Source organism: Lathyrus oleraceus, chromosome 5 (assembly GCF_024323335.1).
Source record: "Lathyrus oleraceus cultivar Zhongwan6 chromosome 5, CAAS_Psat_ZW6_1.0, whole genome shotgun sequence".
NCBI lineage: Eukaryota > Viridiplantae > Streptophyta > Magnoliopsida > Fabales > Fabaceae > Lathyrus > Lathyrus oleraceus.
The window spans coordinates 403,914,564-403,931,866 of record NC_066583.1 but is presented as its reverse complement, the minus strand read 5'-3'; the positions used below and the strand labels follow the sequence as shown (position 1 = coordinate 403,931,866).

Sequence of the window (17,303 nt, the reverse complement as noted above, 5' to 3'; positions counted from 1 at the left end):
CTCTTTTTTCGTTTCTCTCTGATTTCTCTTTTTTTTGGGATTAGGGTTTATAGTCTCTTTTCCGCCTCCGATTTTCTGTTGTTGATTTTCTCTCCCTCTCTATTTATGCTCTCAGCTTAGGGTTTCGAATTTGGTCCTTCGATTCAAAAGAGGCGTTCCTGCAAAACACTTTTTGATGCTTAGAATTTGGTCCATCTCGTTTGATACTTGGATCTGGAACAGGTAACCTGAGCATGTGCCTTCTTCTTTGTTTTTGTCTCTATGCCAAATTGGGATGTTTTCTTGGAATTTAACCGACTTGCTGTTTTTTTTTCTTTTACCGCAGTGAAAATTGGTTTGTGGATGTGACATACTGCATGTTACTATCACGTATCTTGAACAAAAGTCCACCTGGGGTATATTGTGCAGAGGAGGAACCAGCTCCAGGAATCAAAGAACAAACAAAATTGTCTGAATGGCCCTTGTAGTCATGGAAGGATTTTACATTTTGAACTAGAAATTCCTTTGAAAGAAGTATCCTTGCTCCAACATGTTTGTTATTCCAACCAAATGTGTTGTCAAACTCTGCAGCTCCTAGGATTTGACCATTGGTTTGGATGTATTTTGGTAACAGGTGAATTGGTTCATAGATGCATTGGTTCAGCTTTGTGGACATGTCTTAATTTTGAGGTGCATTATGTAGCCATACTAACTTTGAACTTATGCATTGTTTTGGCATGGTTTCACAGGTTCATCACTGAATTAGGTTTGCACTGCAGCTTAGTTCATTGCTCAATTACTTGGTGGCAGCTTGGTGAATTTGGTCATGGCTTTTATAACAACAAGGTTGGATTTTAAAGCAACATGTACCATTGGTTATTCAAGGATCAAAATGGAACATGGAAGGTTATGGTTAGAATATGGATTTGACAGGATTTGTGATGAATTGTTGCAAACATGTTGTGGTCTGCAGGTTTCATTGATCCATTATTACGCTGCTTTGGTTTTCTCCTCATGGTTGCAGCAAGATAAACCACTCTTCAATTTGGTTTCATATAGCATGACACTGCTGTTGGCACATTCATGATCGACCTGGCATTGCAGACCTTGGAATAATGTTGCTGACCGGTGATGCCTTGCACATTTAAAGTCATGTTGGTATGTATCTCATGGTGTGTGACTAGTGTTGATGTCCTCTTGCAGCACTTGAGCAAATGACAAGTATTCACTGCAAGGATTATGCATATCTGGCTTGAGCTTGAAGCAGGTTTGTTGCAGGCTCATAAATTGGTGTTGACTAAGTACTGGTATGTTACATCGGGCAAGATGAATGGTCAGCTATTGCTAATGGATTTTGAGTTGCATTGACCGAGTTAGGTATGTGACTTCTAGGTATCTCTGCTGGTCTTGTTGTACAGGCTTGATAGGCATCATGCAAGTGTTTATGTTTGATGTTTTGGGGACTGGTTCAGGGTCATGATGCCACTAACTTGCATTTGGCTTCACTACATGATTATTGTCCATTGTTGCCCACCTGCTTGTTGCCTTAATGAACCAGTTTTTGAAGCTTACATGTAGGATTATGCAGGGTCTGCTACTTGCTAGGTCTGATGCTGCAGGAACATGGCAGGTATTATTCGTACATGTGCGACTGTGCTCATTCTGCATTAGGCCTCAATGGTGTAACCAGATTGATGTTCCTTGCTCTCTATGTTGCTCAATTCTGCAACACATCTTGCTCATGTATCCAACCTTGGTCTATTTTTTTCTCACTTTATCTTGGTCTTAAGCCCTGTTGGATTAACTAGCTTTTGGCCTAATGAAGGTTGGTTCTTTTGCAGACAAAGTGTTGGTTGTGCTGGTTTCGGTTTACATTGTATGCATAGCTAATTCAAACCATGTCTTGGCATGCTTCATGGAAGAAAAAGGATGTCCTTTCATAGCAGGTTTTGGTTTGGTCATTGACAGCACTTGTGGTTTTAATTCAAGGCATGTTGGAAAAATTTCAAGGCTTGACTTTTATGTTGCTGGAACTTTGTTTGTGCAAGTTGGGTATTACAGCAGTTGGTATAGCAGGGCAAATGCAGCATGATGGAAGTTAATTGGCAAAGCAAGATTCCAAAGGTTCAAGGTGTGACCATGTTGACATTAAAGTGAAGAAGCCAAGCACAAGTGGTTAAACCAAAGATAACAGGGACATGGATAATGTCATGAGAGTTAGGACTAGTCATTTAGTGATTAGGGATGACCAATGGCATAGGGTTGACTTTGGTCAAAGTTGACCAAAAAGTCAACTGTTGACCAAAGTCAACAAATGTTTAAAATTCAATTTTATTTGCATTTTTCTTGTAAATGGACAAATGATTGATGATTGTGGTGAAAATTTAGAGTTTTTGGATTTTGGGTGACTTTGGTCAATGTTGACCAAAAAGTCAACTGTTGACCAAAGTCAACAATTGGTCAAAAATTGTCAAGACTTGTATTTTCTTGTGTAGAATCAAATGTAATGGTTTACAATGACATGAAATAGATTGAAATGGATTAACAAATGGTTTGAAGTTGGCTTCCAAATTGTTTTGTCTTATGACTTGAATGTTTGACTTTTGAAAAATAATTTGACTAATAATGTACATGAACAAGGCCATGAAATGAGACCATAAGGTTAGGGTTTTGACATAGTATCCATGAACCAATAACATGACTAGCAAGTGGCTTGAAAGACAAGAAGCTTGGTTGTTTGGATGACCAAGACCATATGAGTATTAACAATCACATGAACCACACCATGACTTTGGACCAAGACCAATCCTCATATAAGACCAGAGTAAGGTTAGGCCAAACGTGCTAAACAAAAGTGAAAACATAAAAAATTCAGGACCAAAATCGGGGTATGACAAGAAGGACATGTGGGAAGAGTGTTTCCGTGCTTTGAACAAGAAGCATGAAGAGTTGCAGTTGGAGTCTAAGGACAAATATGCACTTATTGAGCTACTTGAAGACCGAGTGACGAAGAGACAAAGAGAGCCAGAGGTTTCATCTTCTAGCATGCCTCAATCTTCTGTTGCTTGGAATAAGATTGTTGATCAGCTTGTCCTCGAGAAGACTCGGATGAAGGCTTCTTTTGAGACCGAGATCCGTCGCATTCGAAGGAAGTACGCGCCTACAGCCAGATCTTCTGACACTATTGTTAGGGATCCTTAGGATGACTAGTCTCCTTTTCTCTTGTATTTTTCATTTGGATTCTGAAATTGTACTCAGTGTAATCCTTCCAATTTATATAAATAAAAAGAGGATTTTGGTCATATCAAATTGTTGCAATTTCTATTTAAATACATATATTTGCAAATGATATAGTAAGAACAATCAAGCATTTCATTTCATGCATCATTTGCATAAGCAGGTTTTCGCCAGATGTCTGATTGGTGTTTCTTCTGTGCTTTAGCCAAGCTGACTCACCGGTACAATACCCGAGCCTATCATCTGAGAATCATGGAGCACCTAGAGCAAGAGAACAAAGAGCCGAAGGATGAAATTTCCCGCCTGACTGCCATGATGGAGTCAGTTCTTGCCACTCAGAGTCAATCTTCTCCAATGCCTGCAACTCCTCCTACGAGGACTGTTATTTTAGAGGTGGTTACCTCTACCGTGCCTGATGTTGCCGCTCATTTTGCACCAACTATGCCTGTCAGATTCCCGTGGGGAATGTCGTCCAACTTCGTGCCCGAAGGATTTGCGCCTACCTTTGCCTCCATGCTGGCATCTAGCCCGGTCATGTCCGTGCCACCTCCCATTGTGCATACCTTACCTCGCGTAGAGGACACCATCTATCACTCCGAGCCATCTGGGGGCCCGAATGTCTATGAGAAAATGGATGAAATGAAAGATCAGTTTCTTGAGTTGCACAAGGAATTGAAGACGCTGAGAGGTAAAGATCTGTTTGGGAAGAGTGATGCCGATTTGTGTTTGGTGCCAAACGTCAAGATCCCGGTGAAGTTCAAAGTGCCTGACTTTGAAAAGTATAAGGGGAACTCTTGCCCACTCAGTCATCTTGTGATGTATGCTCGCAAGATGTCTACTCAGACCGATAATAATCAATTGCTTATTCACTACTTCCAAGATAGTATGATCGGCGATGCGCTTCATTGGTACATGGGATTGGATAGTGCCAGCATTCGTACTTTCAATGACTTGGGGGAGGCTTTTGTCAAGCAGTATAAGTATAATGTGGACATGATGCCAGATAGAGACCAACTGAGGTCTATGTCTTAGAAGGACAAAGAGACATTCAAAGAGTATGCGTAGCGATGGAGGGAGTTGGCTTCCCAGATCACTCCTCCTTTGGAGGAAAAAGAAATGACAAACATCTTCTTGAAAACTATGAGTTCATTTTACTATGAACGAATGATTGCTAGTGCCCCCAGTGACTTTACCGAAATGGTAAACATGGGGATGAGGCTTGAGGAAGGAGTCAGAGAGGGACGTTTGTGAAGAGATGAGGCATCAACAAGCAAGAGGTATGGTTGCAATTTCGGTAAGAAGAAAGACAGTGAGACGAATGCAATAAGCAGTGGGAGGAAGAGGAGGCCTCAGATAATAAGGAATCCAACATCCCGTCAACATCATCATCATCGAGTATCTTCCGTTATCCCGGTATTTTCTAATCAACAAATAACACCAGTTCAACAACAATAACATCAACAACAATAATCGCAACAACAAACGAACACCTACAACAACAACAATACCAACAACAATCAATAATAACAAAACTTTGAAAGGAAGGTCTCTTTTGACCTGATTCCTACGTCTTACGCAGAGCTTTATCCATCCTTGGTTCTCAAGAACCTGATCCAACCAAGAAACCCACCACAGATTCCAGAACCACTTCCTTGGTGGTATAAACCTGAGCTCCGTTGTGCTTTTCATCAAGGAGCACCCGGACATGATATCGAGAACTGTTATCCGCTCAAGTATGAGGTTCAGATTTTGATGAAGAGTGGTATGGTGTCCTTCGAGGACCGTGTGCCGAATGTAAAAGCAAACTCGTTGCCCGCTCAAGGGAACTCTTCGGTGAATATGGTGGATGGTTGTCTTGGGGAATTTAAAGTTTTTGATGTGCGTTTTATCAGGACGTCCTTAGTGTAGATGCATAAGGATGTTTGTTTGGTAAGTGAGTGTGAGCACGACCATGATGGTTGTGCTGTTTGTAGTGTTAATCTGAGGGGTTACGAAGTTGTGAAAAGGGACATCCAACGGCTGATGGATGAAGGCATGATCCAAATTGTTCAATCCCGTCATGCAGATGATGATGTTAATGCCATAGTGCTTGTTTTCAAGCAGCATGAGAAGTTGGTGATTCAGTATGACTCCAGTAACAGCAACAGTCAAAGATCAGTATCACCGTTGGTAATACGGTTAACGGGCCCAGTCCCATATTCATCTGATAAAGCTGTGCCATATCAGTATAATGCTACAATGATGAAGGATGGTGAAGAGGTCCCGTTACCTACGACTAGTTCAGTAGTAAGCATTGCTGATGTTACTAAGGTGACCCGCAGTGGTCGAGTGTTTGGGTCGGTGTTCCCAAAGGATAAAGAAGAAGCAGTTGTAAGTAAGAAAATGGAAGTGCATGTTGAAAACCCAGTTGGCTATTCAAAAGATAAGTCTGGTGAATCCAGTAACTTGAAACCCAATAATGATGATGATGAGGTACTTCGGTTAATTAAAAGAAGCGAGTTTAATGTGGTAGAGCAGCTGCTCCAAACCCCCTCAAAGATCTCAGTGTTTTCTCTGCTCATGAATTCCGAAGCGCACAGAGAAGCACTGCAGAGAGTTCTAGAGCAGGCTTTTGTAGAACATGATGTTATAGTGGATCAACTTGATCATATTGTGGCTAACATCACTTCTTGCAATAATCTTAGCTTTTGTGATGAAGAACTCCCTGAGGAGGGAAGGAATCATAATTTGTCTTTGCACATCTCGATGAATTGCAAAGAGGATGCTTTGTCAAATGTGCGTGTTGACACCGGTTCGTCACTAAATGTGCTTCTGAAGTCAACTTTGTCAAAGTTATCTTACCAAGGAGCGCCCATGAGGTATAGCGATGTAATTGTCAAAGCTTTTGATGGTTCACGCAAAACGGTTATTGGTGAAGTGGACCTTCCAGTTAAAATAGGTCCGAGTGATTTTCAAAATACTTTTCAAGTAATGGATATCCACCCGGCCTACAGTTGCTTGTTGGGAAGGCCATGGATCCATGAGGCAGGAGCTGTTACCTCCACATTACACCAGAAACTCAAATTTTTGAATAATGGAAAGCTTGTCATTGTTGGTGGGGAGAAGGCATTGTTGGTTAGCCACCTGTCATCTTTCTCTTATGTTGAAGCTGAGGATGAGGTTGGAACTCCGTTCCAAGCCTTATCTATTGCTGCTGAAAAGAGAGTTGGGGCACCTATGTCCTCATTGAAAGATGATAAGAAGATTGTGGAAGAAGGCAATGTCGATCAATGGGGGCGCATGGTAGAGGTCTCCGATAACAAAGGCAGAACCGGTTTGGGATTCCTGAAAGGTTTATCAACTGCAAGGTCTGAAGATATGCAACCTAGCTTCCGTAGCGGAGGGTTCATTCATGGCAATGAACAACACTTAGCTGTTGTGCTAGAGGATGACGAAGAGGAAGACTGTACCAATTTTGTGACGCATGGAAAGGCTTGCAACAATTGGACTGCTGTTGATATTCCTGTTATTTTACATCAATCTAAGTAATTGCTTTTAGATGTTTTAAAATCCTTCTCCTATTCCTAAGGGAGAAGTGAACATTGTTTGGGCATTTTCAAATTGATCATTAATAAAATTAATTCTATTCATCCACATCTATGATGTTTGTTTTTACTTTTTGCTTTATTCTGAAAATGGTAATCACAAAAAACATAAATAAACAATATAATTGTCCATCTGCATAATATTTGGTCACAAATTCACTTCTCTAAAATCAAAATATCAAATCATTATGCAGGTTGGTTCCTAACCCCATTGAATACAATGATCCTTCTCCTTCTACAAATTTTGAATTCCCTGTGTTTGAGGCCGAGGAGGAAAGTGATGTAGAAGAGAGTGATGAATTATCTCATCTTCTTGAGCAAGATGAAAGGACCATTCAGTCGTTTGAAGAGCAAGTCGAGTTAGTCAACTTGGGTTCCGAGGATGATGTGAAGGAAGTCAAGATTGGGTCTCGACTGTGTCTAGAAGTCAAGAAGGGGTTGATTGATCTTCTTCGAGAGTATTTAAATGTTTTTGCTTGGTCCTATCAAGACATGCTTGGGTTGGATTCTGAGATTGTGGATCATAAATTGTCGTTGAAGCCAGAATGCCCGCCAGTCAAGCAGAAGTTGAGAATAACGCATCCTTATGTGGCTGTGAAGATCAAAGAGGAATTACAGAAGCAGATTGATGTCGGTTTCCATGTAACCGCTGAGTATCCGCAATGGGTGGCCAATATTGTTCCTGTGCCGAAGAAAGATGAAAAGGTCTGCATGTGTGTTGACTATAGAGATTTGAATAAAGCCAGTCTGAAAGATGATTTCCCTTTACCACACATTGATATGTTGGTAGATAACATGGCTAAATTCAAAGTCTTTTCGTTTATGGATGGATTTTACTGGATATAATCAGATCAAGATGGCACCCGAAGATATGGAGAAGACCACATTAATTACACTTCGGGGAACATTGTGTTATAGAGTGATGCCTTTTGGTCTAAAGAATGCTGGTGCGACTTACCAGAGAGTAATGACTACTCTTTTTCATGATATGATACATAAAGAGATCGAAGTATATGTCTATGACATGATTGCTAAATCTATTGATGAAGAGGAACATGTTGAGCATTTGTTGAAGCTATTCCAGCATTTGAGGAAATATAAACTCCGCTTGAATCCCAATAAGTGTACTTTTGGTGTTCGTTCTGGTAAGTTGTTGGGCTTTATTGTCAGCGAGAAGGGTATTTAAGTTGATCCTGCCAAGGTCAAAGCAATACAAGAGATGCTTGCGCCCAAAACTAAGAAGCAAGTCAGAGGTTTTCTCGGCCACGTGAATTATATTTCCAGATTCATTTCCCACATGACTGCCACATGTGCGCCTATATTCAAACTTCTTCGGAAAGATCATTCTTGTGATTGGACCGAAGATTTCCATAAAGCTTTTGACAGTATCAAGGACTATTTGCTTGAACCTCCGATTTTGTCTCCACCTGTTGAAGGAAGACTGTTGATCATGTATCTGACTATGATTCATGAGAGTATGGGTTGTGTTCTTGGTCAACAAGATGAGACTGGAAAGAAAGAGTTTACAATCTACTACCTCAGTAAGAAGTTCACTGACTGTGAGACTCGGTATTCCATGCTTGAGAAAACTTGTTGCGCATTGGCTTGGGCTGCTAACCATCTGCGCCAATATATATTGAATCATACCACTTGGTTGATATCCAAAATGGATCCAATCAAGTATATATTTGAGAAGCCTTCTTTAACTGGGAGGATTTCCCGTTGGCAGATGTTGTTATTAGAGTATGATATTGAATACCAATCTCAGAAAGCAATCAAAGGTAGTATCTTGGCTGACCATTTGGCTCACTAACCTATTGAATATTATTAGTCTGTACAGTATGACTTTCCTGATGAAGAGATTTTGTACTTGAAAATAAAAGATTGTGATGAACCATTGCTTGAAGAAGGGCCAGAACCTGGTTCCCGTTGGGGCATGGTATTTGATGGAGTTGTTAATCAATATGGAAATGGCATTGGGGCATTGATTATTACTCCTCAAGGCACGCATGTACCATTTACATCTAGATTGACTCAAGTGTATAAATAATATGGAAGAATATGAAGCTTGCATTATGGGGCTTGAAGAGGCCATGAATCTCAGAATCCAGTATTTGGATGTCTTCGGTGATTCGGCTTTGGTTGTGAATCAAATCAAAGGAGAATGGGAGACAAATCAACCCAGTTTAATACCATATAGAGATTATGCGAGGAGGATTTCAACTTTCTTTACAAGAGTTGAGTTTCATCATATCCCTCGAGATGAAAACCGGATGGCAGATGCTCTTGCAACGTTGACATCAATGATTATAGTGAAGTATTAGAATGAAGTTCCCAATTTGTCTATGATGCGTCTTGATAGGCCAGCTCATGTATTTGCTGTTTGTCGCACCTCGAAAAATGGTGATGCGACTTCAAAGCGAAGCGCGACCGCACGCTCGCAATGATGGACTGAACAGAGTCGCCACCGAACTTTATTTATTCCTAAAAAGGAAAGGGGCAATATCGATAAAACCCAAGACAAAAGAAAGGATAAGATATGGTCATCGCAACCAATATCAGGGTTCGGGAGTCGATTACGCAAGGGGAAGGTATTAGCACCCCTCACGTCCGTTGTACTCAACGGGAACCATTAGGTCAGTTGTGTGCATTAATGTTAGTTTGAAATGTTAGGCTTTTCGAATTATTAGGTAGGAAAGAAAGGAAGAAGAGAGAAGAAATGTTTTTGGATTTTTTTAACGAAGGACTAAACCTAAGTTTTTTATTAGTGGGCCTGACAAGATTTAAAAATCCTGCTCCTACGTATCTCAAAAGAGAAATCAAGGCTTACGTAGTTCTGGGTAGAAAAATGTTTGTTGGTTGGTCGATTTTAGCGAAAGCTATATTGTATCCATCGACGAAAACATTGTTTTACCCAAAACAGATGAGGAGTGGACGCATACCACACATCGAACGGATTTATAAATCTACATTCGGAAAAGCGTCATTATATCTACTCAACAATCGTGGCCGAAACAGTGTTTTGTATCACTTAAGACAATATATCTTTCGTTTATGAAAAAGGTTCTATGATTAGTCGCACGGCGGCGAAAAAGAGTTTGATTGGTTGAATTTATTTTAAGTGATGGTGAGAACTTGGATGAGCGAGATATACATCTCGAATCCTAGCCTCAGGAGTGCATGGTATACACCATGTTCCATTTCCATCTTTATTGAAGAAGTATTAAGGTAGGAATTAGGTATTTTGAAGTTTGAAAGACGAGTACTTGTGACTTACAAGCTCTTACAGCTTGGGTCTAATACTCGAGACTACGTCTGGACATTCCACCCAGGCAGTCTGTTTCTTTCCAATATTGCTAAGAAAATGATTCGAATATTTATGAATGTTTTGGAGGGAAGACGAATATTTATGGCTTGCAAGTTCTTACAGCTTGAGCCTAATATTCGGGATTACGACTGGACATTCCATCCAGGTAACCTTTTTCTTCCAACTTTTATTTAGAAAATGATTTTGAATATTGGATTAAAACAATTAAAGCACCGAGGTTTGAAATTATTGAAAGTTAAATTGATGTTGCTTAAGAGTTCATTGTAAGAAGGCCCAAGAGTAAGCCATGTGAGGTTGATGGCGATGCTTAAAAGCAATCGACTTACAAGGATATGGAAAAGGGCTCGACGTTGAATCGAGAATTAGGTGATTTCATAGGTTTTAAAAAAATGGTTTTGAATGAGTTTTTTTTTTTAAAAATGAGATTGAGATGATTTATCATGATTGTGACATAACTCACACATAAAGGCAAATAATTTGTACAAACGAATGAACAAACACAAAAATATAATAACCCCAAAAAAATAAAAAAAAATAAAAAATAAAAAAATAAATAATAATAATAATAAAAAAAATAATCACATAAGTCCTAATAATAAAAATGAATGAATGATAGAAACATGTTAGTTAAATGGTAAGGCTAGATAATTAAATATGAGAATTAAATAAAATATGAGGAAATCAAAAATGTGGAAGAACTATCATTAACACACCTGGGTATCGAACCCAGGACTTAAGAAGAGATAAATTATCTCCCTATCCACCCGGCCATGAGCAGTTGATTAGAAATGCTCTTAAGCCAACGATATAAAGCACACATTTAAATGGAGTTTCTTTTTTTAAAAAAAATAAAAAAAGAATGGGCAGCGGATGAATGGGCTCGGAGCGGGTTATAGGCCTTCAAAGCATAAACCGACCCAACAAAAAAACAGAAACTCAAACATTGATCAATTGCCTAGCCGCCCCACATGCTTCGGTTCCCTCAAGAGAAAGTCCCAACAACAACCAGCAATTAATGATGCACACTTAAACGAAAAGCCAGGACCTTTGGATAGAAAAGAAACTGACCCAAAGTCATAATACCCGTCATTAAGTAATCCCAGTTCATAAAATGGAAAAAAATGAGAATAACAATGCCAAACCAAGCAAACTTTCTTCCCAAAGCAAATTTCTCTCTAGTAAATGAAAATCAAACACGCACCAAACAAAAACGATGAATCTGCAGCTCGAAAAGAAAACGAAGCAAATCGCGATGAACATAAACAACCACTATTTACTCATCTCAGGGACCGAACCGAATCGCTACTCGTCGGGATCGAATAAACAAAGTAAACAACATGATTCAAGAAGGAAGGTTTACCGTGACAACGAGATCGCACGGCCGAAGGGAAGGTAACGTCGTCTGCGGGAGCTTGCTCGCGTTCCACCCTTGGGTAAAGGCCTTGATCTTCCGCCGTTTTTGCCTTCTTTTTTGTCAAGAACTTATTTTCTCGGGTTTTTCTTAAATTTCTTGTGTATGATTAGGTTTTTTTCGTTTTCAATTCCTCTAGGGTTTTTGTTTTCTTTCAAGCCGTCCCCCCTATTTTTCTGATTAGGTTTCTTTTTATATTCACCCTGTTTAGGGTTTTGAACTGGTTCCTCAGATCAAAAGGGGCAACCTGCGAAATCCTTTAGGGCGCTCAGCTTGCACCGGTCTATTTGGATGTTTGGTTTTGGAAAAGGTATGCTGAACTCATGCTTTTTCTCTCTGTTTTGTCTCTATGCCATTTTGGGATTTTTCGAATTTTAACTGTTTGCTTTTACTGCAGTGAATTCAGTTTGGAGGGTTCATTGTGGGGGTTATTCTGATTTTGTTTTTTTTTGTGGTTTTCTGTTACAGGTTATGGAGAGGGAGTTGGAAACCAGGTTGTACTTTTGTGCACATGTTGAAGGCAGTAAACCGTGCCAATTGCAACTCTAAGTCTTGTTCCCCCAGTCCAAGTGTTCGGCAAAAGAAACTACCATCAAGTATATCAAGAGAGATCTTCGCCTTCTCAACAATACTAAGAGAACTATCATGTTCTAAACAGATTTCTGCATCATTGTATCTTCAATATGCCGTTCTGGTGATGTTTCTGGTGAAGATATGGTGGGCGGTAATGGATGAATCAGTTTAGGACCACAACAAGGTCTCTACCCAAAACAGATATTCCTCCTGCATTATTTGCAGTACCACAATAATTTGTAGCAGAGAAAAGTGTGATCAGATGTCCCTGGGCAAAGCGCTCAAACCCATCCATCACGCATTCCTGTGCACAGACAATTAGCTGAAGATCATTGTTGTTGCAAAAATTCCATGACTCGATCAGGCCCAAAAGTAATTAATCCAGGACCTCGAGTATTTGGCCGCAGCCCTTCCACACTGTCGTTCTCTGTAGGGTCAGACCATAACAGATCCATAAGCATAATTGACCCTGCTTCCATTGGAATTGGTCGCTGAATACTCTCAATTTGTTCTACATGGTTTATTGAACGACCAATACCTCCATGCAAATAAACTTCTTCTCAATCAGAGCAGCTAAAGGAAGCCAATTAAATAGCCTGTTAATCCGATGCCACGTCCAAACTTCTTCTCAATCCGAAGCCAATTAACTTTCTAGCAGCAGTTGCATTTTCTGGAGCGCCATAACTGACCCGTCTGCCTTCACTTTCAAATTGATCAATCGAAAGCTGTCTAGCCATGCCACCTAATGCTTCACCAGTCCCTGCAGCAACAACTTCAGCTCTATGATGCAGCCGAACTCCACCAGAAACATTGTTATTTGACCCTACAGAATCAAGCTTAATCGGGGAAGATGCGTGTTTGACACTTGGGGTAGCCTCAGCCCCACAGTCTCTGTCAGGTAATTCCACTTCTCCATTTTCTTGCCGTGCCTTGGCAACAGCCAGTGCAGCACTAATAGCTTCGGCTTCAGTAAATCCTCAATGACAACAACAAATATTCTTTCTTCTCTGTAGTGCAAATTGATTGCTGTTATGAAATATCATGTATTGATGCAACTTATTTGGCATGGAATTGATTATCATTGATGCTAATGACTGGCTGACTTGTGCATTGGTGCTACAGGATAGAGCATGCCATCTTAACTACTTGCTCGCATGGTTGCACTCAAGTAGAATTTTTCCAGCCTGTGGATAGACTTCTTGTTTTGTGCTTCCTTGATAACTCCATGGCGGCATGTTGTTGTTGCTGCATCTGGGACTGCTAAAGATATGGATGGAGTTCAATGGAGATGCCGGATTGGAAGACCGTTACCGCTCAAGCTTCGCAAAAATCTGATTATGATCTATGACCACTACATTGTGCAACCAAATGGCATAAGAATAGCTTCCGCCACAAAATGTAATTGCTCATGGTTTTAAACTGACTCTGAAGTTGCTCAGAATCTAAAATGAATTGCTCATTCGGCGGCGGAAACTCTCTGTTAATAGCATGTATCCGTTTTGGACAAAACAACAACCTCTCTAAAGTAAGTAGTGCAAATGCAATTGTCTTTTCTAATGCCTTCTTTGGAGGTTTCCTTCTGAGGTTGATATTCTGGTTGTTGCTGTTTCATTTTTTTCTTGCAGGTTTTGAAATATTGGATGGCCGGCATGCTAGCATTGAGTTGACAACATGTGTTTCAATATGGGGAATGGGATGATGCTAGCAGGATTAACACCAATTGAGTTGGTCAAAACCAAATTCCATGTGGTTTGATGGAAATCAATGTTGTGGTTGGAACTCCTTTGGAATTGGGATTTCTTGAAATTCGACTACCTTGCTATTAATTCATGCCAAAAGCACAGACGAAACCAAAATGAAAGCACCATCATCACTGTTGAAATGAGTTTGTAATCTAGACATATGATGGACAAGGCAAAATTTGTAAACCATAAACTCGTGCAGAATGTCTATATACTCTGTACATCATAAACTTGTACATTATAATAGCACCATAAATTTCAGTCTTCAAACTAATACACTGCAGGTACTGATCCACTCTAAGTTGTAATTGAATAATCCTATGAGGCATCAACTCCTCCCCAACAACAGAGCGAACCATCAATTTCCAATCAATATAGTCAAGTTTGAACACAAAGTGGCTCAAAGCAATATCTTTAGAGATAACTGATTTTGCGGCAGGAGCATTCCTTGGTGAAGCTAGATGACGTCCAGCCTTGTCTACTTTAATTTCAGCCCACCCATCTTTGACTAAAAATAAATAAATAAAGAAAATAAGTTCTCTACCGTTTGTGCAAAAGAGTTCCTATTCAAAACCAAATTTTCAAGCTTGACAGATCTATTCTTCCTTAAGATGTTAAACATAGTTAACATGGTTTTATCCGTATCATTTCTCTCTTCTATTGAACCTTCAACGAGCTGTTCCGGCCGTGCCAATTCATCATGGTTTCAAACGCTTTTTCTACAAACCCTCTTCTGTTTTATTTTAGTATCCATTGGGCCAATCATTGTAGAACACCCCAAATCCCCTTCCAAAAACACTTGAAACTGCAACTCCAGTCTCCTTCCAAGCTATTGAGTTGCAATCTTCTCTGCTAGTACATTGTTCCACCTCGTTTTCCAAATTTTTCAATAATGTGGGTAACAAAGGCAGAAGGAGTGAGTCCATTACTAGAATGACCTTTTGCAGACACTACCAAGGATTTGGTTATGTCCAAAAGTGCCTGTGCATCAGCTACTTGTTCTCTTGTTTTTGTGACTGATTGGTGTAAATTCTCAATTCCATTGAAGATTGAACCGAATACTTCAGAATCAGTCTTTGCAATATTCTCTTGTTCGTCAACGTGAATCATGTTCTTGATGGCGAGGTAGCGAGAACGGAGATCTCGACGGCCGTTAGGAGTTTGATAATCAACGTCGTCGCCGTGGCTATTTCCATCATCATTGTTGTTATTACCATCTCTCATACTAATGTTCAATTCGCGTTTGACGCTGATGATGTGATCAATGTGTGGTCAAGACATGGAGTTTTTGAACGATTGTGAAATCGGAAATGGAGGATATGAATATGTGTAAAGGAACATGTGGAATGGTCATGAGGAGAAATGCAAAAACATTTTCCTTTCTTTTATTCTTTCTTTCCCACCTAATAAATTGAAAAGCCTAACATTTCAAACTAACATTAATGCACACAACTGACCTAATGGTTCCCGTTGAGTACAACGGACGTGAGGGGTGCTAATACCTTCCCCTTGCGTAATCGACTCCCGAACCCTGATATTGGTTGCGATGACCATATCTTATCCTTTCTTTTGTCTTGGGTTTTATCGATATTTCCCCTTTCCTTTTTAGGAATAAATAAAGTTCGGTGGCGACTCTGTTCAGTCCATCATTGCGAGCGTGCGATCGCGCTTCGCTTTGAAGTCGTATCCCCATTTTTTTCGAGGTGCGACAGCTGGCGACTCTGCTGGGGACTTTAACATCCCTAAGTGAGCCAAGCCTAGTTAGGTCGTTTGTGTGCCTTTGTTTTTTTACTTGTGTGGCTTTTCTTTATTGATTTTGTTATCTTTATTGTCATATTGATATAATCTGCTATATTGGTTCGATATGCTTTGGTACTTGGAGAGACTCTGATTGTAAACCTTGTGGGAAAGACTTTTTACCCGAGTCTCGAGTAAAAACATAAGATAGGACGAGGTTGAGTAGTACGGGTCCGCGAGATGTATTTCTCGTTGGGTCGGTACGAGAACCTCACTTAGAGTAGATTCTTGAGAGGATGTTGTCGCTCGGCAAGTAAGTTGCCGTAAGCTTCGATATTTTCTTTAGGATCCATGACTCTGAGAACCATTTGTAGAACCTTAGTTCTTTGCCCCACTAGGAAAGATGGTTGCGTAGTGTGGGTCTGCGAGATGTATTTCTCGTTAGATCGATGCGAGAACCTCACTTAGAGTAGATTCTTTAGATGGAGTTGATGCCCGGCAAGTAAGTTGCCGCAGGTAGCAAACAGTCTAATGGATCCATGACTCTAGGAACTTTTTTCAAAAAAAAAACCTTAGACCATACCTGGTGAGAACCATGTTCTATACAAAGCAATCAGACTTATCCATGCTTTAAGCCTATTGAACCTATACAAAAAAAATGCATTACATTCATACATTGCATCAACATCATAGAAAGCAAACTCTTAGTTACCTCTTATTTGTTTCAGGAATTGAGAACTTGAAAATGACAACTTCAGTGAGACACACTTTCACGCTTAAGTACAAGGAACCTAAGTTGGATAGTCTGAAGGGTTTGATCTCTGATTTGTCTCTCAGCAGACGTGATGAGTTTGGAAAAAGCTATGGGAAAATTTTGAGCCTGCTAAATAAGAAAGTTGACTATGGAATTATCAGCTCTCTGGCACAATATTATGATCCCCCTCTGCGTTGTTTCACATTCGTTGATTTCCAGCTAGCTCCTACTTTGGAAGAAGTTGAGAGGATCGTGGGACTCAAGTTGAAAGATTTTAATCCGTTTCCAAAGCTCGAAAAAGATATGGGCCCAAAGAAGATAGCTTCGGCCCTAAGTATCAATGTCCCGACTGTTCGAGACAATTGGTTTGAAAAAGGGGGTTGCAAAGGTTTTGCCACGATGTTTTTGGAGGATTTAGCTTTAAAGTTCAAGAAAAGTGGAAATTGGAATGCATTCTATGCTGTGGTGGCTTTATTGATCCATGGGATTGTGTTATTCCCAAATGTTGAAAAATTTGTGGATCAAGGGGCCATAGAAGTCTTTCTCTCTGGAAATCCAGTACCATTTCTCTTAGCTGATATTTACTATGCCCTTCACACTCGACATGAAAAGAGGGGTGGAGTGTTGTTGTGTTGTGCTCCTTTGCTTTACACTTGGTTCATGCAACACATGCCCGAAGAAGGTCCTTTTGTGGCAAAAGAACTTAAGTCTCCTCAGAAATTAGCCTCTCTCACCGCAAGTTCCATCAGATGGTATATACGAGAGTGGGAAACCCCAGACATTATAGTCAGCTGTGGGGAATTTCCTAATGTACCATTGTTGGGCACCAAGGGTTGCATCAACTATAACCCTGTGTTATCTCGATTACAACACGGTTACCCCATGGATGGTCCTCCTGACGCAAAGGACTTACAGCCATTTGTGCTCTCCGACATCCAAGCAAGCAATCCTGATGTAA

General features: G+C 40.2%; 1 protein-coding gene and 1 pseudogene across 1 annotated transcript; both read right to left on the bottom strand.

Moving 5' to 3' along the window:
• Positions 1-12,711: 12,711 nt before the first annotated feature.
• On the bottom strand, positions 12,712-13,363 carry LOC127081053 (serine/threonine-protein phosphatase BSL2). The gene is made up of 2 exons (XM_051021341.1): positions 13,309-13,363; positions 12,712-13,076 (listed from the first exon to the last, which is right to left on the bottom strand). Exons 1-2 carry the CDS (start codon positions 13,361-13,363, stop codon positions 12,712-12,714), a joined length of 420 nt encoding a protein of 139 aa, XP_050877298.1.
• Positions 13,364-14,006: 643 nt separating this feature from the next.
• LOC127081052 (non-structural maintenance of chromosomes element 4 homolog A-like) lies at positions 14,007-16,188 on the bottom strand (annotated as a pseudogene).
• Positions 16,189-17,303: the final 1,115 nt, after the last annotated feature.

What these genes read in the sequence shown, in the direction of transcription:
- LOC127081053 (XM_051021341.1), bottom strand. Translation starts at nt 13,363, where the DNA reads ATGCAGCAACAACAACATGCCGCCATGGAGTTATCAAGGAAGCACAAA. An exon ending in AAGGAAGCACAAAACAAGAA is followed by an intron (nt 13,077 to 13,308) that starts GTCTATCCACAG and finishes GATTTACTGAAG; the next exon opens with CCGAAGCTATTAGTGCTGCA.